The sequence below is a fragment of the Bos grunniens genome, chromosome 11 (assembly GCF_055505025.1).
Source record: "Bos grunniens cultivar Pamir isolate PY7600 chromosome 11, Bosgru_T2T1.0, whole genome shotgun sequence".
NCBI lineage: Eukaryota > Metazoa > Chordata > Mammalia > Artiodactyla > Bovidae > Bos > Bos grunniens.
The window spans coordinates 5,803,889-5,828,590 of record NC_141175.1 but is presented as its reverse complement, the minus strand read 5'-3'; the positions used below and the strand labels follow the sequence as shown (position 1 = coordinate 5,828,590).

Sequence of the window (24,702 nt, the reverse complement as noted above, 5' to 3'; positions counted from 1 at the left end):
CATCCTTGCCCTGCCTGCGGTGGATGTCACTGACAAGGCTGTCTTGGCCGCCTGGCCCCTTTCTCGTTTGCCACGTGGACTACATTCCGGGCACAGAGCACCTGCACACAGTAGGTGCACAACCAACACCTGGTGTGATTCCCTCACAGGACTGGTGTGACTCCCTCACAGGACTCCGGCACTGCACGGCCAGCCAGGGCCACTGCCCCACTCACGGGTGAAGCATCCACACTCGGAAGGATCACGTGCCTGGCCCAAGGTCCCCCTGTGAGCAGCAGAGCGCGGAGCTTCCTCTTCTCCACGTTCGGTAAATACTTACTGAGCACCTTCTGTGTGCAAGGGGACAGGGCAGTGCTCCAGACAGACTCGGTTCCTGGCCTTGTGGAGCTGACCGTCTCGGAGTGGGTGGAGAACAACAAGATAAATAATGACTGATGAATGCAAGAGGAGCGGCTCTGAAGACGATCAGAGGAAGGGGGCAGAAGGGATGGAATGTCTACACTCCTTGAGAGCGGTCAGGAAGGCGTCTGATAAGGCTGCTCTTCCTGGAGGAACCAGAGGACAGCCCGAGTTGACTCTGCACATGATCCTCTTCTTCTCTTTAAAAAAAAAGTCTATTTATCTACTTCGGCTGTGCCAGGGCTTAGTGGTAGCATGACGGGTCTTCTGGTTGTGCCACAGGAACTCCAGTGCAGCATGTGGAATCTAGGTCCCCAAGCACGTATCGAATCCAGGCCCCCTGCACTGGGAGCACAGTCTTGGCCGCTGGACCGCCAGGGAAACCCCTATGGCCCTCTTCTAACCGAAGTGAAAGATGACTTGGACTCAAGCTAACATAGAAACAGGAGAAACAGTAACCTCTACCATCCATCAACAGCTTACAGTTCGTGGCACAGTTTTCAGGGTATTTTCATGATGGGTGGGGTAAACAATCCGAGCAGCTATTAAAAAAAATACACCCCAAGTCTCAGTGATTTAACCCAATAATAAGTTTAACAGTTTACTTCCGTCCCATAGAATCCACTGGGCAGCTCACGGGCAGTCTCGCCTCCAGGCGGTGGCCCCGGGACTCAGAACCCTTCCAACCTCTAACTCCACCACGGCTGTGCGTTGCCCCCAGTGGGGTCTCAGAAAAGGAAGTGAGAGCATGGGAAACGCGGTCTGCTTTTAGCTGCCTCTTCTGCTCACGTGTCACGGCCCCACTTAGACACAAGGGACCCGGGAAAGAGACTCTTGCTGGGTGTTTAGGAAGAGGAAGTGGGCTGGGTGAGCACAGGATTAATAACTGCGGGGGGAGGGGGGAAGAATGCGCCATGGGGCTTCCTGGGAGGGATCTCTGGGGAGAAAATCACCCAGAGGCTGGGAGGTGAAAGGTCGAATGCTTCCTGAAAGGAAGATTCCACTTGGAGGTGCTTCCCAGCCCCAAGCCGGACACCCTCTGTCTGCCATGTTTGAGGACGGTGACCTCCCAGAAGATGGCGACAGCAAGCATGAGGCTGGGGTGATGACACCCTTGTCCTGAGTGTGGGCCCCCAGGAACCTGGGGGAGGGACCCTAACCCTAACCCCTGGCATCCTTGGGTGTGTGGGGTCCTGCCTGGGAGGGACGGGCATCGAGCACAACCTGGAAAAGGGCTGTCCATCTTCTGAGACCCGAACTCCCACCTCCAACACATCTGTGTGTCCCCTCCACCCCCTTCCACAGCAGCGACATCGGTGGGGGTGGGGGGGTGGGGATCTGGGTGGCTGGGCAATCCCGGAGGCTGAAAGGTGCGAGGGGAGGCGTCACCCCCAGGAAGCTCCCCCATAGTCCCCTAGTGACCACACTGGCTTGGCTAAATGCTAGGGACTCAGGCCCCAGCTGCCCATCTGAGCGCAGCACGCTGCCCGACTGCCTTCCTGAGCCGGGGAGGGCGAGGACCACTGGCATCAGATCTCACTCCTGCAAGAGGCGCATCATCAGACCACTGCTCCCCGGGCCCCAGCCCGACTGCCTTCCTGAGCCCGGGAGGGCGAGGACCACTGGCATCAGATCTCACTCCTGCAAGAGGCGCATCATCAGAGCACCGCTGCCCGGGCCCCAGCCCTACTGCCTTCCTCAGCCCGGGAGGGCGAGGACCACTGGTATCAGATCTCACTCCTGCAAGAGGCGCATCATCAGAGCACCGCTGCCCGGGCCCCAGCCCGACTGCCTTCCTGAGCCGGGGAGGGCGAGGACCACTGGCATCAGATCTCACTCCTGCAAGAGGCACATCATCAGAGCACCGCTGCCCGGGCCCCGGCTGAGCTGGAGGAACAAGTCTGTCACTGCCAACGCCTTCCTTTCATACTCCCTGCTGTAGTGGATCCATTTCATTTTGACACTGCAGTTCAAGTGCTTCCCCGAGAAGAGTCTTCGGGAAGCAGGAAACACGGTGACTGAGGGAGTCTGGTTCTGGTCTTCTCGCTGCCACTGACCTGCTGGGTGAGCCAGGCCAGGGTTCCCAACCTTGGATGTCCTGAGTGACCATCCGATAGAAGGAGAGGGCAGCTAAGGTCCCTGCTGGGGAGGGAGAGAGACAGAGAGAGAGACGGGGCGGGGGCAGGGGGAGGAAGGAAGGGAGGAGCACTGATGCTCATTACAGCAAAACAACACTCAATCCGAAACCCAGCAGGTTCGACTCAACACCAAAAGCACAACTCATAAACAAAAAAAATCTGATAAATTGGACCTCATCAAAACTGAATATATCTGCTTTTCAAAAAGCCCCATTAAGAGGATGAAAAGACAAGCGACAGTTGGGAGAAAATATGCACAAATGACACGCCTGCCAAGGACTCATATGTAGAATATATAAAGAACTCAAAACTCAGCGTTCAAAAACAATCCAATTAGAAACTGGGCAAAAGACAAGCACAGACATTTCACCCAAGACAATAGCCAGATGGCAAAGAAGCACACGAAAAGATGTTCAACATCATCAGCCGTTGGAGGGGTGCAAATAAAAACCACCACGAGGTATCACTCCACACCTACCACAGTGATCAAAATAAGAAACAGCGACCACACCAAATGCTGGCAAAGCTGTGCAAGAATTGGATTACTCACATCAATGTGAAATGATATGGTTTGGCATTTCCTTTTCAAACTAAAAATGGACTTACTATATGACCCAGCAACTGTACTCATGGGCGTATATATTCCACAGAAATGAAAACTTCTTTTTATGCAGAAAATTGTACACGAGTGTTCATAGTGGCTCTGTTGATAATGGCCACAAACTGAAAAGCACCAGACGTCCTCCACTGGGTAAGTGGTTAACCAAGGTGTGGAAACCCCTGGAATATCACTTAGCAACTGAAGGGAATGGATCACTGATACACACAGCACCTTGGATAAGCCTCAAGGAAATTCTGCTGGATGAAAAAAGCCAACCTCAGAGGCACATATACGCAGTGGAATCTCACTCTTTATAACATTCATGAAATAAAGTGATTCTGGAGATAGAGAGCAGCTTAGGGGTGGCCAGGGGGCAGGGACAGGGAAGGAGGGGAGCACCATCAGGAAAAGGTAGTGCGAGGGGGTCTCGCAGGGAGGGAACGGCGGCGTGTCCTGGTGGTGGTGGTTCCACGAAGCTACACATATGATAAAACTGCATTAAGCTGCACACAGACACACCATCACACAGACGCATCACTAAGCGCGCGTGGAGCCGGTGGAGCGCAAGTAAACGCTACGCTGTCGTTGTTGTCGTGTCCGACTCTGCGACCGCGTGGACTGCAGCGTGCCAGGCCCCCCTGTCCCTCACCATTTCCCAGAGTTTGCTCAGACTCATGTCCACTGAGTTGGTGACAAACGTGCCGCGTGCTACCAAAGTCAACTTCCTGGTCTGTACACTGTGCTGTAGCTGTGCAAGCAACCACAGATGCAGTTGGACAGGTCTGCACAAGACGCTGACCCTGGGGAAAGCTGGTAAAGTATGCCTGGCACCGCCATGAACGTGTCCTGGTAACTTTCTGGTGAATCTGTAATTACTTCAAAACAAAACTCTGAAGATCCAGGAGCGGTTCCTTGCCTGAGTTATGGTTATCAAACGTGGGAGGCCACCATCGCACAAAACCAAAGGACGGCGGAAACGAGGCCCACCCAGGCCTCCGGGCAGCGTCACTGCTCACAGTCCCGATGCAGGAGGGCGCACTGCACGGTGGAGGCGGCCCCTTCTCTTCCAGAGCAAGGGTCCCGGCCGGACCCAGGGCTCGCAGTGGGGGACGGCGCCTCCCAGCAGCCCCTGCAGCTAGGTCTGCCACGTGCCTAAGCTCTCGCTCACGAAGGTCGAGCAGAACTGACACGTGCCTGTGCTGGGCCTGGCCTTACAATGCCTCTATGTTTCCCCCTTTTCATCAACTTGGAAGGCACCCATGACTCCGCTTCCAGCACATGGGTCACGCCCAAGGTCATGTGGGTGAGAGGGTGGGGGGAACAGGGTTCCAGAGTGACCACATGGCTCAGAGCAGCCCTGGGACCCGAAATGCTCCCTCCCTCTGGGGCACTGAAGTGGACGGGAAGTATGTGTCTATGTTCCCTGGAGGTGTTTTGAGATCTCTGTGTTGGAGCAACTTAGCATTTGCTAAATCCAAAAAAGCAGGTTTCAAACACTATCCTATTTATGCTCTTTTACAAATATGTCCTCACCTCAGCGCGTCCACACGAAGGTCTGGAAAGGTGTACGCTACAGTGTTCTCTGGTCATTGTCTCCTGTTGGTTGGAATTATGGGTATCATTCCTTTTGCTTGCCCACATTACCTAATTTTCTATAAAAGGAACACATGTATTCCTTCTGGTATTAAGAAAGCGAGCCCACGATTGAGACGACAGCCAAGAATTAGACGAGGATGAGTAAGGCATTAAGTACCCACGCGTCCCACGGTGTGGGAGCTGATGAAGCTTGCTGGCGGCCCAGGCTGGCGCTTGAGCTAGGGGCCTCTTACCACCCTCCACCCTTCCTTCGTCACCCCTTGGCCCCTACCTTCCCCGTACCTTCTTGCCCAGAGGGCTGCTTCACTCCTTTGTCCCTATCCAGCTGGGGACCCGAGAGGCTGCAGAAGCCTGCTGCTGGCAGGACCTGCCTGTGTGGTGAGCACCAGGCCACTGCGCCCACTGTCCCCAAGGACAGTCAACCTGCAGCTGAAATTTCAACTCAATTAGCACAGAGACAGGCTGAAGCTGCTCTCGAGTAACTAATTGTCTGAGAGCTGCCAAGAAGAGCCTCTACCAGGGATGTGCCTGTGAACGTGAAGGTTTAGTTCTTCGAGTACTAATAATAGGGAGCAGCCAGCCAGCAATTTGAAGTGCAACTCGGGAGTGATGCTGGGAGGTTCCTTCCATTAATTTGAGGAGCAGGGGTGGGGATGAGAGTGCGGGCAGGACGACAGAGATGGGGAAAGAAACCTGCCTGTCCCAGAAAGTGAAGCCTAATTATTCCCCGGGCAGACGAGCTGGAGGACAGGCTTGTCCACGGACGCCACAGGCTCATCTCTGAGGCACATACTGTGCGGCCTTGAAGGAGCTTTCTCTGCGACAGAACAGCCTGGCTGGCTGCACCCCAAGTGAGCGGGACTGGCCCATCCTTTCCTGTCAAGGCAGGACACTGAAGCCCCCTGCTCATCTTCGGCGCGGAGGCGGAGATGCAGACGCTGCGGGGCACAGCCAAGCCAGGTGAGCGGTCACATCCTGTCCTCTGTCCACAGATCCAACAGCCCAATGCTGCCTCCCGTCCAGTGGGCGGGCGTTCCGGATCTTACTGGGATTCCTGGTGGCTGAAGCCGCTGTCTCTTCTCCTCCCAGCTCGGGTGACCTTAAAAGGCTCTCGATTTAGCAGCAGGCCCACACTCTGACACTCAAAATGCAATGGAGAATTGGCACGTTAACACCAAAAGATCATTTTAAGCCCGCAGCTTTCCGTCAGTGGCGTGAAGTGTAAAAACATCACTCGATACCAAAAGGCCAATTCCCGATTTAGTTCAGGGGGAAAAATCTGGCCCACCTTTCCTGGCCCTCCTCATCCCATCCTGCCGGTTCCTAACAGGTGCCCTGCTGATCAACAGAACTCAGCCGGCAGAGAGCACGGAAAAGACACATCGCTGCTCAATCTGGCAGATGCAACTGCAAGACAGATTTCCAAGTCTGGGCTGAGGGAGCTTCTTGGGCAATTCTTGACACAACATGCCCCGCAGAGCAGGGACTGCTCAGCCCCTCTGCTCCTGGGGAGGAAGCGATGAGGGCAGTGGGACACCCAGGCCCCTCCAGGCCTCGTGCACATGATGGGGAAAACAGTACAAACCCACCTGAGAGGAAATGAACAACATATGGGAAGCGCCTGGTACAGAGGAGATGCTGGGCTGTCCAGGCGGTCATCAGGTCATCTAAAACATCTCGTGGTTCTGGCCGAGAGCTTGCTGCACAGTCTGAGTGATGGGGGTCGGCGGGGGGTGGCTGGCATAGTGCTGATGGCCAGGACCCCTTCGTGAGGGGCTCCACCGGGCGGTTCTGGCCCCGGGGACGGTGCCCCTAGCAGCACCAGGTCCCAGCTTCCTCACAGTCCAGGTCTTGGGACCGACCCCAGCCCACCCCCAGTCTGTTTTTCCCACTTCAGGTCAGTGTGTTCTCTATATTGGGGCATCTCTGAAGCACCAAGCGTTCAGGGATCTGGTGAACAAACCCCTTTCCCAGCCCGGCCCGGCCCGGCCCTCCCCCTTTTAGCTTCCCCTTCTCGGCACTGAAGGTCAGAGAGGAGAACACCCTAACGGTTGCCTAGCCCGACCCTTATACTTCCCCCCACCCCTTTTACTTAGGGACAATTAAAAACTACAGAAACAGAATCACACGTATCACCCGCCTGTCCGGCGCCCAGCTTCAGGGACTTTCTGCCCGTGGACGTCTCGTCTGCGAGCCCCAGCCCCTCCCGCTCTCCTGCCTTGCTGGCCCTGGGCACTGACGTGCGTGTTTTGGGAGAGGACGAGTGACTTGTCCAAGCCCCACAGCTGGGAGCAGGAGGCCGGAGCTGAGGTCCTGAACCGGCCACCCCCGTCACACCTTCTGCTGTGGCTACGCTTCAGCTGTGCTGTTACTCAATTTTTATTGAAGTATATAGTTGCTTTACAATCTTGTGTTACTTTCCGCAGTTGTGTGTTATTATTTAACATTAGGGGTCGTGCTTTTCCCCTAAGTACATTATTTTAACACGGAAGCTCCTGTAAGTGGGGAACAGGCATCAGCGGCCACAGAGTGGGTATCGCTGAAGGTGATGTAGTGAGACCAAGAACACTGTCCCTCAAACCTGAGCAGAAATGACTGCCTGCCCAGGGCCCAGAACTCAAGGTCTGCTCTCTCCATTGGAAACGCAGCTCGGCGGGAGGTGGAGGGATCTTTGGGACCAACTAGGAGGCTCTCGGAGAAGGCAGTGGCACCCCACTCCAGTACTCTTGCCTGGAAAATCCCACGGACGGAGGAGCCTGGTGGGCTGCAGTCCATGGGGTTGCAAAGAGTCGGACACGACTGAGCGACTTCACTTTCACTTTTCACTTTCATGCATTGGAGAAGGCAATGGCAACCCACTCCAGTGTTCTTGCCTGGAGAATCCCAGGGATGGCGGAGTCTGGTGGGCTGCTGTCTATGGGGTCGCACAGTCGGACTGAAGCGACTTAGCAGCAGCAGCAGCAGCAGGAGGCTCTCAGATTTGTTGCCAACACTTAAAAATCCAAACAGCTCTCTCACAACGTGGGGTTGCTGCTGTTGTTTAGTCATTAAGCTGTGTCCGACTCTTTGCGACCCCATGGACTTTAGCCTCACCAGGCTCCTCTGTCTGTGGGATTTCCCAGGCAAGAATACTGGAGTTGGTTGCCATATCCTTCTTCAGGGCCTCTTCCTGACCAGCGATCGGACCCTCATCTCCTGCACTGGCAGGTGAGTTCTTTACCACTGAGCCACCAGGGAAGCCCCACAACGTGGTGTACTGTTACCATAATCCCATCGATTGTCAGAGGGCCGGTTCACGCACGAGAAGGTCCCCGACGTGGGCTATCAGCCAGCTGGCCGTCAACACGCACTCGTCATCAGCATGTGCTCCAGCCTGTCACAGCTCGTCATCTTGTCGTCACTTCACACGGGCTCTGCATACCTGTACGTCCTGCATGGGGTCTTTTATTTGCCATTTAAATGTCTCTAAAAAGACGTGCAGCTGTGCAACAAAATGTTATTATACACCCAGTGGCCTCAATTCTGGATTTTCTTGCAACAAACAAGTGTCTTACAAGACCAAAGAAAGGAGGATACAGGCAAGTCACTGGGGATGTGTTACTAGGAGCCCTGGGAAGGGATCGCCTGTCACACGTTAGACAGTGAGACTCGAGGCAGGAGAAACTACTGACCCCCTCGGAAGAGATGAAAGCAGTTTCAGAGCATGAAAGACTGGTGTGACCGATCATGTGTCACACAGGATTATCATTACAGCCTGCACCATGGTTTAATTGGCAGCCTGTTTTTCTTTCTTAGGGGGATCGTGAAATAATGGTGCATCTTACGAGTGATGGCATCTTAAATGTGATAAACCCTGGTATTTAATCTAAAATCACCTGCTGTGTGCAAACGTTCCCGTACTACATCCTGCCGCCGCTCACCCTCCTGACCCAAACTGGGCCCTGAGAGCACTGCCATCTCCTAGAGACTGGTGGTTTCAGACTGGGGCCCACATCCGGACTTGCTAACAACCAGGGTGCTGGGCCCCACCCCCAGTCTCTGATTCAGCCAGCCTGGGGTGGGGCCTGAGGATTTGTGTGTGTTTTAAATATTTGGCTGCACTGGGTCTCAGCTGTGGCACGTGGGGTCTTTACTTGTGGCATGCAAACTCTTAGCTGTGGCCTGTGAACTCTCAGTCGCGCTTGTGGGGTCTAGTTCTCTGATCAGGGATGGAACCCGGGCCCTCTGCACTGGGAGCGCAGACTCTGGGCCACTGGATCACCAGGGAAGTGCTGAGTATTCGTTCAGCAAGCTTCCAGGACGCCAGGACTACTGGACCACTCTTGGGGTGGACTGTCCCATTGCGTCCCCCCATCACTAAATCTCCTTTATTCTCTGGCTCTTTTCAGCTTGGGAGGGGTAGGTGAGGAAGGTCTGGGTGGTACCAGAACCCAGGTCCTGGGACCCGTCAGAAAGCAGCGTCTCTCTGGCCCTGTTCACCGCAAAGAGAACTTGCCTTGTCTCTAAGCTGGGCCTGCTGGAAAAGCTCTGGGGACTTGCTCATCCTTCTTAAGACCTTCAGCAGGTCAACGCTCCCTCATATATGCAGGTCACGGCTTTAAACAGGGTTGAGGCCCTGAATAAACTCAGTAGATGGGGCTGGAATCTGCTCATGGTTAAGATTCAGGACAAAAGGGGACCGACAAGCCAGGCACAGCTGTCCTGCCCTCTCACGCACGGTCTGCTGGCAATGCGGGCAGATTCCTTTCCCTTTGTTAGATATGTGTATTACTGGTTTAGTAAAACGAAACATCTGTGCACTTCTCTCCTTAAAAAGAACAATCCATTTTTCAAGCCATTGAAACATCTTTGAAATGGAATATTTGCCAACACTGCCCTCTCTCCCGAAGGCAAGAAGCAGGGAAATGTGTCCTCAAAAAGAATTATTTCAAACGCAGACATTACTAAGTTTTACTTTTTTTTTTCCTTCAAAAGGCCGAGATCTGCTCACGTGTTCACAGAACTGAACACAGAAGGTGCTTTAAGAAACAGGACACGAAGCCTCATCCCGGGTAGAGAAGGTTTACTGCTGATAAAGATAAGTCACGCAACAGGACAAAACCCTCGGCATGACAAGGGCTCACTCCAACTGTAAAATGACTTAGAACACAGATTCAGGAGGGCTGATGCACCAGCATGGTGAGCACACCCGAGAAAGAAGCTGCCTGCCTGCCTCGTCCTGGGTCCTGAGGTGCTCTCTGCGCCCCCACACGCCAGCTCAGCGGTGTGATGGTCCCGTCAACAGAGGGGACTCTGCTATTCACCAAGCCTGGCCTGAGCACATGACGGAAGCGAGCAGGTGGCAGAACTGCTATTCCGGCCATGAAGACGCATCTGAGCCATCGCTGTGACTGAGGGCTTGCCTGGGAAGGATCTGGGTGGGGGTCTGGGGGCCGGTGCGGGGCTGGGGCGGGATCACTGCCGGCAGGTGTCGTGGAAGGCCTCGAGGGTGCGGAAATCCCTCCAGGTGGGGGGCAGGCCGTCCTGCAGAAACTTCCCGCAGCGCTGGCATGGGGCCTGGAACAGCTTTATGTAACTTCTTAGCCAGGTCTAAAAAGAGAAGTGAGGAGAGAAGTCAAAGACACGGAGCTGGGTGCTTCCAATGTCATCCTTCCTGCCCAAGCCTAATGATCTCTAGGACGGAGGACCTGGGCTGGCCGTGACCCCAGGAGGTGACGCAAGATTTTACAGAAAGCTCCTTGGAGCACCCACAAGGTCACAGTGCTGCTGAGTCTCAGTTCTGGCGCCCTGGGCCCCTCCTGACTAGGGGAGATTTAAAATAGAAGTCCCTACTCTGGGAGGCAGGCAGGGCTCCTGGAAAGGGGCGGATGTGAACCTCGGCCCAGCCTCCTGGCTCAGGGGCCACGCATAACCACCTTCCATCCGAGTCCTGGGTTTTCTGAACACCGGCATTGAGCCTCTCTGTGTTCACCACCCAGAGGTGGCCCCAGACACATGCAGATAGAGGGCGAGCGGAGAATTCCCCGCTAAGGTCAAATGCCTCTTTCTAATCTGATTTCACAGGCCACCACTCACTGTCACAACGTGGCCCGACACACCTGGGGGGAGGGCGGGGACAATCCGGTGCCACCGAGTAACGCAATAAGCGGCAAGTGCACACTCGCGGGTTCAGGGGGCAGAGTTCCTTCGGGCGTCATACATAAGGATGAGACTCGTAACTCAATTCCTCGACTCAAGGAGATGCACAGCTGCGCCAGCCCAATGTCGCGGCGACGGGCCAGCAAGGGGGGCGCGCGCCACTGTGATCATGTCCATCGGTCGGAGGAGATCGCTCTTGGGAGACCTCAGCCAAGCTGACTGACACAAATCCTGCTGTCTTCATCACAGCGGCCCTCCTGATGGCTGACCGTGGCCCACCCATCCTGCCCTCTCCAAAGACTCGGGGCCTGAGGTTCTGGCAACAAATGTGAGGAGATCAATGGTCATTCAGTTAAACTATTTATCCTTTCTGAAGGGAAACCAGGCATTTAAACACGTTAGGTTAAAAAGCAAGTCTTTCCATCCACCCAAGAAGCGAGACTGCTGATTGAAAGTGTTCTCCATACATGAGAGAATCGCTGTGTGATGCTCCACAAAGCCCGGGTCTGCGTGTTCAGCCTCCCCAGCATGGGAGCCAGTCAATGAGTCAGGCTGTATTTTCTAAGGCATGAACTACAGGCTCCTAGAAGCTTAATTGTGGCGGTGAACGTGACGAGGTGGATCACAGGCGTGCAACTCCACATGGCTGTCAGCACGGATGGGGACTTGCTAATAGGTCCGTACTCTTAAGGGGCAGCCCCCAGGCAGGAGTGAAGCAGGGAGCGTCAGCCCCAGTGAGAGAGAGGCCAACGATGCGAGGGCGTGATGCTGAGGTGCTAACAGCTGGCCGCCTCTTCCAGGATGTGGGCCAGCTGTCCAGGCTGAGGCCGACTGGCAGGCATGTGATAACCTGATGAACTGCCTTGGGGCGGGGAGGGATGGGGGTCAGAGCAGAGTCCCAACGTGGAGGACAGATGTCCACGATGTAAGCGTTCTGGTTCCATGTCAAGTCACCAACGGTTAAACAACTGGCTGGAGAAATCCTCAGTGTTAACGAGAGCTGGCGGGAGCTGGCGCACACAGGGCATGGCTGTTTCTGGTCCCCGCCGTCCGGGGCTCTGACCTGACAGTCTAAGGCGTGGGTGTCTTGGAAGAACGATGCCACCGTAGCACCAAGCTCGGGGCCCGGCACAGGCCAGGAGCTCAATAAACACCTACTGACCAAATCAACCCCGGAAGCTGTGTCGGAAGGTCACTTCTGAAACCACATGTTTGGCAATGATAGGAAAACCAGTTAATGGTGCAGGATGTGGTTTATCTTAGATCCCTGCCCAGCTGAAAGGAAGTACCACTTCCACACAGGGCTGTCTCCTTGGCGAGGCCCCTGCGAGCTACCTTCTGAGCTGCCTGTTTTCACTTGAGGGGCCAAGGCTTCATGAGGCTTGACCTCTAGAGCCACTCACCATGAAGGAGCGGACCACGACGTCAGGCATCTGGGGCAGCTGGTAGTGGAGCAGGGCGGTGGTGGCATGGTCGGTCACCTGGGGACCAAGGAGAAGAACTAGGTCAGCCACTTGGAACCAGCAGAGAAAACAGGAAGGTGCTCCTTTTATCTGACGGCTCATGGAGGAAAAGATACCTAATAAAGCCCAGAGGTGGAAAGCTAGTTAGCAAGGTGGGGGCAAGGAAGGGGAGAGAAGGAGTGTTGAGAGCAGAAAGGACATAAATATTCATGCCCGGGGCCAAGTGAAGTGTGGAACCTTCCAGCAAGCCCAGGTAGGCTGTGCCACCTGAGAGAGATGTGGCCAGAGGCTGGTGGAGAGGTAAAACAGCGGCGGGTGCCCGGGGCGTTACCAGCCCCTCCACCGCACGGCACACCGCCTGGACGCAGAGGTTCGTTTCCAACTGTCCATGTTCAACTCCAGTCTTTGCCCGGGGATGATTTTCCTGCCCGTGTAACTGGTCTGTCTCTCTGCTTCCTTCAATTCCCATTCTGTCTCATAACTTGTAGCTATATGTGTTCTGAGACTAGGATTCTGTTCGTTTCTGAGGATCCTTCCCCGGGGCCTCAGAGGTACTACCCTTCTGACGAGCTGTGCTGCTCCCAGTGTGGTCCTCAGTCTGGCCAGCTCCCTGAAAGCTGTGGTCCAGTGGGCCACACCCGCTGTTCTCACAACTCCGCCAGCAGGCCCAAGAGCATTACGGCTCTAAGTTCACGTGGGGCATCTGGGGACCAGATGGAACGTGTGCTGGGATTCTGCCCCAGCTCTGTCTGCTGACCTTGATCCATTGAATCTGTCTGGGTCTCAGTGTGCCTCCTAAAAAGCAAAGCGCTGGCCAAAGATCCCCTGTAGTTCTGAAATGTGATGACACCCTAGATTGCTAATGCCTGCCACCCATTAGCGGATGAATAGATTGTTCCTAATTTGATAGCTGTGTTCAAACTCATGGTTTATTTGATTGTCTTCATTAGGGAATCTCGCCATTACAAATGATATGGTCAAAAGACAAAAGGAAACAAAAACATCAGACAAAACAATCAGCTTTGTGAACACGAGTAAGCGTGGTCTGCCTGCGTCGACTCGTCCGTCCTCCCGCTGAGAAATGGAGTATCTCCTGCCGGACCAGGTTGTGTGCATTTCTTCAGTCAGCACCGTTCCCACCAGGACACCATGATGCGCTGACAGACCTCAGCAGCAGTCAAGCAAACTCATCAGCTGGAAACCAGCAGGGCTGGTCTGGTCTGGGTTCCGCAAGAGGTGTTATGAATGATCCAGAAATTAGTCTGCCTGTGTGTCTACACTCAAGGCCAGAGAGGCCACACCCTGAAGAGCAAGGAGGCAGGCTCCCCAGCTCACAGAACCTCTCGAAGCCGTGGTTTCCCCTCAGGGGAAATGGTCAGGCGTGTGAAGTGCTCATCCTCCAGCCGTGCCTTGGGCCCGCCTGCCCCCTCTCTTCTGCGCTGCCTGGCCCTGGGACTGGCCCTCTTTCCCACTGGACTTTCAGGGCCTGCCTGGTGGCTAGTGAACTCCGCGAGACGACCAGCTCTGTGCAGGCGAGGATCATGCTGTGTCCCTGGGGCCTAGACTATCACCTGGCATCTAGCAGGTGCTCAGCACATATTTGCTGAATAAAGAAATAAACTATAAAATGGCCACTCACCAAAAGTCACGAACCAGAAACACCTGTGCTGGTTTTCCTGCAAACGCAGCCGTGCTTCGTATATCCAACCATGCCAAGAAATTCACCCAAGTGACTTTCAAGATAAATGGTACTTATTGCTTCAAGTGCAAAGACTGTTTTTATTTTAAGCATTTTTGACAGACAGCTTTCTAAAATGAGCAAGGCTTAAAAAAAAAAACCATACAGTAGAATGATAACTTGGCAAAATGGCGGGTGGTGATTGGCGGGGTGAAATGAACGGCTACAAAGCGAGCGAAGCCAGCTGGGCCCCGAGGATGCCTGAGCTTAGAGCTTGGTGCTTACCATCCAGGTGCCTGCTAAAAACAAAGTCCCACACGAGTGCTGTTTATAGGCTCATAAGACAGTCCTTACAATCACATTTGCCATCACATGAAACAGAGTTTCTGAAGAATTCTTTCTCCTGTTCCTACCATTCATTTTACACGCCTCTCAGGAAGCTCGCTACGTTGCCTCTCGTCTAAGACACCCGGGCCAGTTCTCTGGTTGGCTGACAAGACTGAACACAAGCACTCGGAGCGGAGAAGCAGGCTGGTGCTGGACGCCCGCTCAGGCATCACCCAGGAACGTGTTGGAAACGTGAGCTTTTGGGCCCCAGTGCAGACCTAGAATCTAATCTCTGGGGTGGGGGCCCTGAAATCAAGCTGGCCTTTCCAGCTGTTCTTCGGGATCCCGAAATACAGGAGGAGGCAAATGTGAACTGGCACACAGACCCCCTGGGGATCTTGCTGCTCAGTTCAGTTCAGTTGCTCAGTCTGACTGTTTGTGACCCCATGGACTGCAGCACACCAGGCCTCCCTGTCCATCACCAACTCCCACAGCTTACTCAAACTCATGTCCAATGAGTTGGTGATGCCACCCAACCATCTCATCCTGTCATCCCCTTCTCCTCCCACCTTCAATCTTTTCCAGCATCAGGGTCTTTTCAAATGAGTCAGCTCTTCACATCAGGTGGCCAAAGTATTGGAGTTTCAGCTTCAGCATCAGTCCTTCCAATGAATATTCAGGACAGATTTCCTTTACGATGAACTGGTTGGATCTCCTTGCAGTCCAAGGGGCTCTCAAGAGTCTTCTCCAACACCACAGTTCAAAAGCATCAATTCTTCAGCGTTCAGCTTTCTTTATAGTCCAACTCTCACATCCATGCATGACTACTGACCAATTATTATAGGCAGGTGTGGGGTGGGGCCAAGACTGGGCATTTCCAGCAGTCCCCCAGGCCTGCCCCTGCTGCAGCTGAGGAGCCAGGCCGCTCAGGAGGCAGAGTATTCTTGGCAGTAGAAGAAAAAGGCATTTCCTTCTGGGGCATGAGGGAAACCAAGGACCACAAACTCGAAGGATCACTTGTCTTTTTCATGAATCAAAAATAGCACACTACCCATGTTTCATGATGCTGCAGTGGAAAGAGGGAGCGGGGTAATGGAGTGGGCTGGCAGGGTTTTCCTTATTTTGGAAAGGTGCTGTTTCAGGACCGTGGGCTGATTTTGTGAATTGAGGACAGCCACATTGATGAGAGCGTGTGAGGCATGTGCCCGCTCACTCACTCCTCGAACGCACTGAGGCGGGTGGTCTCCGAGGTTCGTTTTGTGTGTGTGTTTTAGTCCCTCAGTCGTGTCCAGCTCTGGGACCCCATGGACTGTAGCCCGCCAGGCTCCCTGTCCATGGGAGTCTCCAGGCAAGACTACTGGAGTGCGCTGCCATGCCCTTCCCAGGGCATCTTCCCAACCCAGGGACAGAACCTGGGTCTCCTGCTTTGCAGGCAGATTCTCTACCTCTGCTGTGCTGGGTCTTAGTTGCAGCATATGGGATCTAGTTTCCTGACTGGGGATGAAACCTGGGCTCCCTGCATTGGAAACGCAGAGTCAAAGCCACTGAACCACCCGGGAAAGTCCCCCAGGTCCATTTTATAGATGAAGAAATGGAAACTTAGAGGCCACACAGCTGGGGAGGGGCAAGGGGTGTGTGGGCCTGGAGCCCACGAGACTCGAGCCTATACCGCCTTCCCTCCTGAGACGCCCTGGCCAGCTCTGCGTCTGTGGACAGAAGCTCCTGTCCCGAGCCCCAGCGTCATCTGCCCACCATCCCCCGGCCCAGCGAAGGGTCCAGAAAGCCAGAGTCCCACTGCCAGGTGCAGGTCAGGTCTGGAAATGTGGCTGCCGGGCAACAGGCTTCTCGAGAGCAGAACAAAGCGCACTAACCAGAAAACGTCCTTTTCCACAAACGGCTGGGGTCACACACCAAAGCTCCGTTTTGGCACCTGGCTCCAGGCAGGGCACCGATTCCGTTTTCCCATTACTGGGTCAGCAACCTGGCCAAATTCAGCCTCTTTTCCAAAAGGCCCCGTATATTCTCTTCATTGCCAAATGGTGGCAGCTTTTTCTAGCGCTGACACGATCGTTGAATTTCTTCAACTTCCCATCTCCAATTACAGAAATATTTTAGCAGAGGGAAACAAAACTAACCGGTTTGCTATGTTTTCCGTCCCTGCCACCTCCCAAATTTCTTCCCCTGGTTTTCACGTTCCTGGGGCTGAGCTCCAAAGCGGTGGGCACCACGTCGTCGTCAGATACTGGAGAAATTCACCTGCAGTGATCTTCCCTTTTGTCAGAACATTCCACCTTCAGTACTTGTTTTGTTCTACACTTTTTAACACAAAATTTTTTTTTTTTTGCTCAGCATCCAAGATGTGGGGGAAAAAAACAAGCCCGGGGCAACAACAACAAAGATGGCTATTAACTAATTTAAACTGACTCTGGGCCAGCCCGACCGAGGCTCGGTCCCATTGTGATGTCGAGCTAATGAGATTCCGCTGGGAGATGAAAGCCACCCCGGCCGGCAGCGGAGGCCGCAGAAGGGCACTAATGCTCCCGCGGGAGAGAGGCCATTCATCCCACCAGTGAGTGCGGGTTTGAAGACAGCGCAGAAGAGATCAAAGCAGGTGGCGAACCCAAGGAGAGGGAGGGAGGAGAAGACATGAAAGTAACAATAAGCCAAGGAGATAGGGGAAGCGGGAAGGAGGACTGGGTGGGGAGGCAGGGGTGACCGTACGGGCGGGAAGAGGACGCCACAGAAAGACAGTGTCTGCACACTTCTCGAGCAGGAGTGTGCAGACACCGGGGACTCCGTCAAGAGATGTCCCATCTATCCTCAAGGCCAAGAGAAACCGCAGATGCTCCGGCTCCTTTTGGGGTGTGCACCCCACCCCGAGCCCCGGTCAGGCTGGACTACACGTGATTACTCACTTAGAGGAGGGTGATGTCTCTATTGTTGCCAACACACCCACTCTGCTCTGTGAAACTGACTCCCAGTTTTCTCTTCCACCGATCAAGCTTACAAACCACCCCCCTGTCCCAGGCTGAGAGAGGCAGAAGAGATCTTCCTGCACCCAAACCGACAGGGAACTCAGCTCAGAAGGTGAGAGAGGAGTCTTTCAAGAGACCTTGGAACAGCTGCCAGTCAACATGCTGGAGGAGACGCCAGTCACAACAAGCCTCCCGAAGCTCCCCAGCCATATTGTGTGCAAAGAGCTGACATCGACAGGGTCCCGGGGAGGTCACGAGCTGATTCAGCTAAGCCCTACGTGGAACCACCTGCAGCCAGGGCAGGGCTCCGCAGCGACGGCTACTGAGCACCAGCTCTGATCAAGGGCTGCTGTACACACGCGCCCGGTGAGGAGTCCAGGCTGCGGGGACAGACGGCACCCGCTTGGATTGTGCCTGTCACTTACGAGCTAGGTGGCTGTGGACAAGGGTTAAATGTGTCAATACAGGGACAGTGAATGAAAAGGGCCTGACCCACAGCCCACACCCACCCAGTGGGAGTCACCCTCCCCTTCCCCACAACCCTGGGAGGAGGCTACGAACGGGAGATGATTTTCACTCCAATAAGGCAGCGAAGCCACAGGGAGGTGACGTGCCCAAGCCAAGCAGCTCCTGAGCAGAGCCTGCGGGGGAGGGGGACACAGACAGGAGGCCGCGGAGGCCATCTCCTCCCCACTGGGAATGGAGCCCAAGACTCTCAGATGGAGGCGGGACTCAGTCCCAAGCCTGTTCATGCCACCTCAGCTCTCCCGACTGGCGCGGCTGCCATCCGCCTCCCCAACCGGAAGCTTCTGCCCATCCCGCTCAACCACCCACCCAGAGCCAGCACCCACCAGGAACAATGCCACTCAGGACCCTCCAGAGCTCAGGAGGGAATGAGTCTCCCGGCCTTGCAGAATGAAGGGGGAGACAGGGCAGATGAAGCCGACAGTGTCACGTCGGGCGTGCACCGTGCGCAGCAGGGAAAACGCAAAGCACAGTCTGGGGGTGGGGGGGGGCGTGGTGCTGCAGGGATGGCTTTGGCACTCAGAGCCCATGCTTCCCCCCACTTGTGCCCTCCTCCGGGGGGGTGGGGAGGGGCAGAGAGCGGGTTCAAGTCCTGCTAGACTACTTTCTGCTGAAGGCCAGCCCCTCAGGGCCTGGGTTTGATGGTGGCCAGATAGGCTCTGTTCTTTGTCTGTGAAAGGGGAAGTGAAAGACTCTTTGCGACCCTGTGAAGTATATGGTCCATGGAATTCTCCAGGCCAGAACACAAGAGTGGGCAGCCTTTCCCTTCTCCAGGGGATCTTCCCAACCCAGGGATTGAACCCAGGTCTCCCGCATCGCGGGCGGATTTTTTAGCAGCTGAGCCACAAGGGCAGCCGAAAGGGGAGATGTCCGTAGGGGAGAACAAAGGACAGAGCGGTGATGCACAGACAGGGCCAGAGAGATGCGGGGAGGGCACCAGGCCCTCCTAACAGAATACCGTCCCCCAGCAGTTTCCTCCTGTAAAAAGAATGTGCTGTATTTCGTGGTGGCCCAGGAAGTATCCTCGGGATTCCTGAGTCCACTCAGGTTGCAGGATCGTCCTGACTCTGTGCGGGCTTCCAGGCCAGAGGGGACAGCTGGCGCTACAGCAGAGGTGACGCGCCAGACTCTGGAGGCGGCAGCCGGGCACCACTCCCCACCCCTGGGCAGCGGCCCCCAGCGCCGCAGAGCCCTTCCTCAGGCCGCGGACTGATGGCACCGAGAGCACAGCATCTGCCCGCACGCAGCCCGCGACGCCCAAGGCCTCCCCTGCTGAGCCAGGGGAGCTGCGGCCTCTGCCTCGGAAAAGTCCGTCCCGCAAGAGTAAGAGGAGAAGTTAAGTGCCCGAGTGTTCAGAAGTTGCTTATTTAAAAGACAGTCTGGTAGAGACCCAGCTCTGGCTCTCTGCCAGCAATGCTGGCTCGCACCCGCTGTGAAGGGGAGCGTCTCGATGCCCGCATGACTGCGAACAAATGGCAGTCAAGGGGTGGGGGGGAAGATGATCTGGAGCTGTCGGGAGCCCGGGGCTCCGGCCTGGGTTCCTCACTAATTATCTGGGTGACCTTGGCCACATCACTCCCTACACTGGCCTTCAGTAAAGGAGGCTGGGATCACTGGGCGCCTCGAGGTCTTGCTTTCAGGGGGCGCTGCTGCAGGGCCTGACTGAACGCCCTCAGGGCACACTAGTGTCGTGCTCCGCCCTCAGGCCAACCAGAGAGACATGAAAGCCCTTTGTTCTTTTAGAAAAGACAAGCTGGTCCCAGCAGGCGGCAGGAGCACCGGGTTCCTGCCTGCCTCCACCTGCTGTCCTGATGGGATGTCACCCTCATGGGGTCCTCAAATTCTGGGCCGGTTACCAAGAGCTCAGAACAAGGGAGACCATCAGCACAGCGCTGTTCTTGGGAACCTCTTCCCATCTCCGTGGGTTTCAAAGAGACTGGAGCACAGACCAACAGGCAGCAAAGCCAAACATTTGTTACTTGGTTGTACACATGCTGCTTCTGCGACTCAAAGCAATAAAAAGGAACTTTCATCTGCGGGACACACTTGCAAGCTAAGTCTGGGTCTCTACGCCGGGTGGAGAGAGACCCGCCCTTAATGAGAGGGACACTGGGAATCTCACGGAATGGGAAAATTCTCTGTGGGTCTGGGAGTCAAAGACGTGAACCTAGTGAGTTAAATGTTTAAAGAGGCAGCAATGCTGCCCCAAGGATGAGCACTGGTTCCATGAAGAATACTGAAAACAGTCCCAGAAGTACTCATTCCATAAAAAGAGGAACCATCACTATTTCAAAACTGAGAGCTATGAAGCCAGTCCTGAAAAGTGCTGGGGGCTGGGGGCGATGCTGAGCAGTGCAGAGACTGGCTTCCAACGCTGGGATGAAGTCTGGGAGGCTGGAAGCATGGGGTTTCATTTTCATCACTCAGCTCGAGTCTGTAATCCTTACCCTGGATTTGTGTGCCATGGGTTCACACGCCCAGAGGCCTGAGGAGGAGGCATCGAGGTCCAAGGGGACTGGGGATTTACTTAGACAAGATCAATACTCCCTTCAGTGCTGATGAAGGAGCCATCTTCATGAGGCCTTATAACCAACTGTCTGCTGGCAACGCTGCTCGGGGCCGACAGGGACGGGGTTGGCTGGGCAGGGACTGGGGAGCAAAGGCAGACACTGCTCCATCCTGTGCAAAACCCCTCCTCGTGGCTTTGAGTTCAAGCTCTGTCTGAGAAGGATGAGGTCTTGTTTGTAAACTATAGAACATGGCCTGAGGCACGTAGACTGGGGCCTCCACAAAGAAGTTTTTGTCTGGTGTGAGGGGTTTCCAATCTGACCCTCTTGGAAGTCTCAGCCAAGATGCCACCGATGCCCCAAAGCAAAGCCCGTCAATGCCCAGGACTCTCGAGCACAGACTGGCTGCAAACCCTGCGGAGGCAGATGTGTCTCCCCCAGGACACTCGGCAGCCGCCTGCAGGAGCCTTCCCGACATGGGAGCACACGTATGTGGTCCTCAATGACCAGGGTCCCGGTCCTGTCTCCCCTCAGCCCCACATCACACCCCAGTGACACCGCTGCCTTAGTAACCCCTCCTCCCAGACTGGCTTCCCTGACTCTGCTTTCCAGGCTTGAGCCTGGAACGCCTGGGCCCTGGCTAACTTCTCTGCCCTGGAGACTCAGGCCAGGGGACTCCCCTCCCACCCTGGGCTCTCCTGCACCCCCAGCAGCACCCTGTGGACACTGCGGTTCTGTGCTTGCCCAACTGTGACCAGAAGTCCCTGCCTTGCCCCAGGCGATGCTCTGCACCGGCTCCAAACACCTGGCAGGACCCCAAGAGAAGGAGAGATGGAGTAGGCAAGAAGCTATGGATTTATTTTTGGCCGATGGGGTTAGGGGAGCAGAGTAAAAGAGGGGTGTTCAGGGGTGGAAAAAGCTGAGGTCATGGGGTACCTTGGGGAGGAATACCTGGGTGAACAGAGAAACCCTATGGCAGCCTTGAGAGAACTCTCCAGAGTCCTGACCAGCTTTGTGCAGCTTCCCTGGGTGGCTCAGGGGTCAAGAATCTGCCTGCAATGCAGGAAGATGTGGGTTTGACCCCTGGGTTGGGAAGGTCCCCTGCAGAAGGCAATGGCACCCCACTCCAGCATTCTCCCCTGGGAAATTCCATGGACAGAGGAGCCTGTATGGCCCATGTGGCTGCACAGAGTCAGACAAGACAGCGACTACACCACCACCACAACGGCCTTGTGCGGGGCCAAGAGGAGGCGCTCACAAAAGGTCCTTCACGTTTCCCAGGATTAAGGAATTAAGACTCTTCATTTAGCTGAACGAAAAAAGTTCAGTGCTTTCCAGATGGTAAAATGCCAGGTTCTGCTGCTGGCTGCCAGCAGAGCCCAAGCCAGAGGACACCTGAATTGCTCTGTACCCACTTGGTGTGATGTTATTTTCTGCGGGGAACAGCCTGGCAGTTAGAGAAACACATCCAAAGACATCTGGGCTCGCAAGAAATACAGACAATACCACCTACTTGCCCCTCGAAACTGAGGCAACCGCAGGAGAAAGAGCAGACGCTGCAGAGCCTGAGAGGCGGCTCTGCTGCCGTGGCGCTGGGAGCCTCTCAGCAGCCCTGCTGGGTGGGGAACACTCCCATCTCAGTGGATGGCCAGAGGGGCCACCAGCCCTCTTAGGACACCAGGGCACCGTTTCAGGTCCCAGGACCAGGATTCTACATCAGCGTGTCAGGGCTGCCCAAAGGGTACTGCTGGGGTAGGGGTGGGGGTCTGTAATCTGGGGTGCCAATCCTGTGAGGCAGGTACTCTTATACCCTTTGTTTCACAAATGATGGGGCCAAGGCAAGGGTGGCCACACAGGGAGTGGTGGCCAGCCTGGCCGGACCGCCTCTCTCTGGACTGGTCACGGTGGGGAACGTGACCGGTGAGGCTGAGCCTCACAGTGGTGTGGTGGGGGGCGGACAGGCACGCTGCCGGGAAGCCACTGGGAGTGTGGGAAGGGGCCTGGGCGAGGGCAGGAGGCCGGGCTTCCCAGAAGCAGCTGCTAGGCTCTGACCCAGGGCACACGTGTCTCGGGCAAGCCCTCAGGAAGAAGGAAGCTACGAGACAAGAGCAGGTCCTCTGCAACTCCTCTAATGGTAGAGACCGCAAACCACTTCCCGCCGGCGGGCGGGCTTTCCTGCTTCACAGTAACTGCAAGGCTGGGTCCATGGGAGGCTCTTGGTCACGACCACCCTCTGCGGAGGTGCAGGGAGCCTCGCAGAGGTAGTAAGGTGGGAAAGTACGCCATCAACCCTATCCTGCTTTAGAAGCTTGTGAATATTTAACAGACAATGTGGTGATCAAGGCTCAGGGTGAGCAGAATGCCCCTCCTCCCGCCCCCTCCGGTTCTCAGCTCCCAGGGCCCTGGGCTGACACTTAATGACATCCCCTCCTCCCTCCTTTCTGCTGACCCAGTGAGGTCAATGCAGTTTGGCTCTCTGCTCAGGAAAGGGCTGCCCTCTGGGATGACCCTGGAATTGTCCGTCACCTCTCCTGTCCTGAAGCTTGTCGACAGCCCAAGGCTTGGCTTCTGCAGCATCCCCCTACCATGCTCATGGAGACCACCAGCGGGAATCTCTCTTCCTTCATGAAGCTGCCCCTCAGCCCCTCACTAGTCAAAGGTGCTCCCTTGGCTTTTCCAATTGGGGCTACGAAGACACACGTGGGAGGCAGGACAGAAGGCATGGAAACAGGACGACGATGACACCGTATCGGCTCCACTGCACGTGCTCTCCTTTCGGAAAAGGTTAGACAGCATTTAAGAGTAAAGGGGACAAAACAGAGGCCCTTCCTACAATGTGAGACCCCTCTTTGGATTGGGGGGTGTCCCCTCTAGGTGCAGGGCCTCTGCTGACGGCCTCACCTGAGCAGGACACCCGACAAGAGCAAGGACAGAGACCTGGCAGGATTTCCACAGCCCTTCCAGGGCCTTCTCTGAGCTGTCTGGAGAGGCTTCTGAAAGAAAATGGAAATGAGCTGGTGGGAAGGTATTTAGATATTCTAAGGCATGAGACTGAAAAGAACTGAATGAGTATTTACTGAGTCCCTCTGGGGACGTTCGATGTTACAGCAGGTACAGACATGCACAGCCCTGAGCAAGAGGAGAGTCCTGTCCTCTGGGAACACCCCATGTTGGGACAGCCCCCCTTCCTGGGCTTGGAGTTGGTGACAAGTTAGGTTTGTCACAGACTATTTGGGGAGGCTGGAGAAGGAAATGGCAACCCACTCCAGTATTCTTGCCTGGGAAATCCGATGGATGGAGGAGCCTGGCGGGTTACAGTCCATGGGGTAGCTAAACAGCTGGATGTGATTTAGACAATGAACAACAATCTGGATAGGCCCTGGATTTATGCGAGGGGCTCAATGTCTCAGAAATTTCAGAGAACTGACTTTTCTGGGACATAATCTCATCTGTTGACAAGCTCTGGGGAGCCACTTGATAAAACTTCCCCTTGATGAAGCCTCCCCGACAGAGGCCAGTGTTGGGACTGAAGCCTGACTGAGGGAGTTAACAGACGAATGAGCGGGTGAACCCAGGAACGGAGCAGCGGCAGCCAGCCCGCCCGTCCACGCCAAGCTCAGCACGGGGGTGAAAGGCTCCTCTTCCCTCTGCTGCCCCTAGAATACAGAGCGGGGCAGCCCTGGACACCTGGGGCTGGGATTTTTTGTGCCCTGCCTGCCCCTGAGCAAAAGAGCTGGGACGCAGGTGGCGGACCCTCCGACATCACCTCTCTGTCCCCGCCGGCCTGCCTGGGGCTGAGAGCCCTCCCTCTCTCTCTGGCCTCCTTGCCAGGATTTAACTCGGTAAGTAGCTATAGAGTTGCTCTGCTCTTCCCAAGTTACTGGATGAAAATGCCCACTGTTTTGAAGAGAGGAGGTTAAAAGATCAAAACAGTGAGTGCCCCTGCAGAGTTTAAATGTCAGGAAAATCCGAACATGCTTGAAACCTTTCCTGGCTCTTTGTGATTCTGCCCTTTCAGACGGTCCCCCCTATTTCCAAGTTCCATTCTCTGAATCTGCTCTGCTGGAGACTTGCCGGCTATAAAAAGCTCCTTCGCCCCAGGACCGAGCGCAAAGCGCCTCCAGGGCACCGCGGTAAATGATGGGGGCCTGTTGGCAGCCGCAGACCCATGGCCAGCTGTCCCCGGCCCTCCACCGCGCCCCACCACCGGGGAAGGGGGCTAATGAGGACGAGGGAAAGGGCTCACCGACAGGCCCTGTAGCAGACAAAAGGCAGGTCACACTAGCTTCTGGGAGCCGGGTTTGCTGTGGTACCTTGCGTGCTCGTCTTTAACCTGGGGAGCCAGGATCAGACCG

At 55.3% G+C, this 24,702-nt stretch overlaps 1 protein-coding gene across 2 annotated transcripts in view; it reads right to left on the bottom strand.

Moving 5' to 3' along the window:
- Nucleotides 1-9,781: 9,781 nt before the first annotated feature.
- The window catches only part of MED27 (mediator complex subunit 27), a 217,747-nt gene continuing 202,826 nt past the window's right edge, over nucleotides 9,782-24,702 (bottom strand). For both annotated transcript variants that reach the window (XM_086324432.1, XM_086324433.1), the window contains 2 exons: nucleotides 12,276-12,353; nucleotides 9,782-10,323 (listed from right to left, as the gene is read on the bottom strand). In XM_086324432.1, the coding sequence (XP_086180558.1) occupies nucleotides 10,189-10,323; nucleotides 12,276-12,353 (213 nt within the window). In that variant the 3' untranslated portion in view covers nucleotides 9,782-10,188. The remainder of the gene's footprint in view (nucleotides 10,324-12,275; nucleotides 12,354-24,702) is intronic.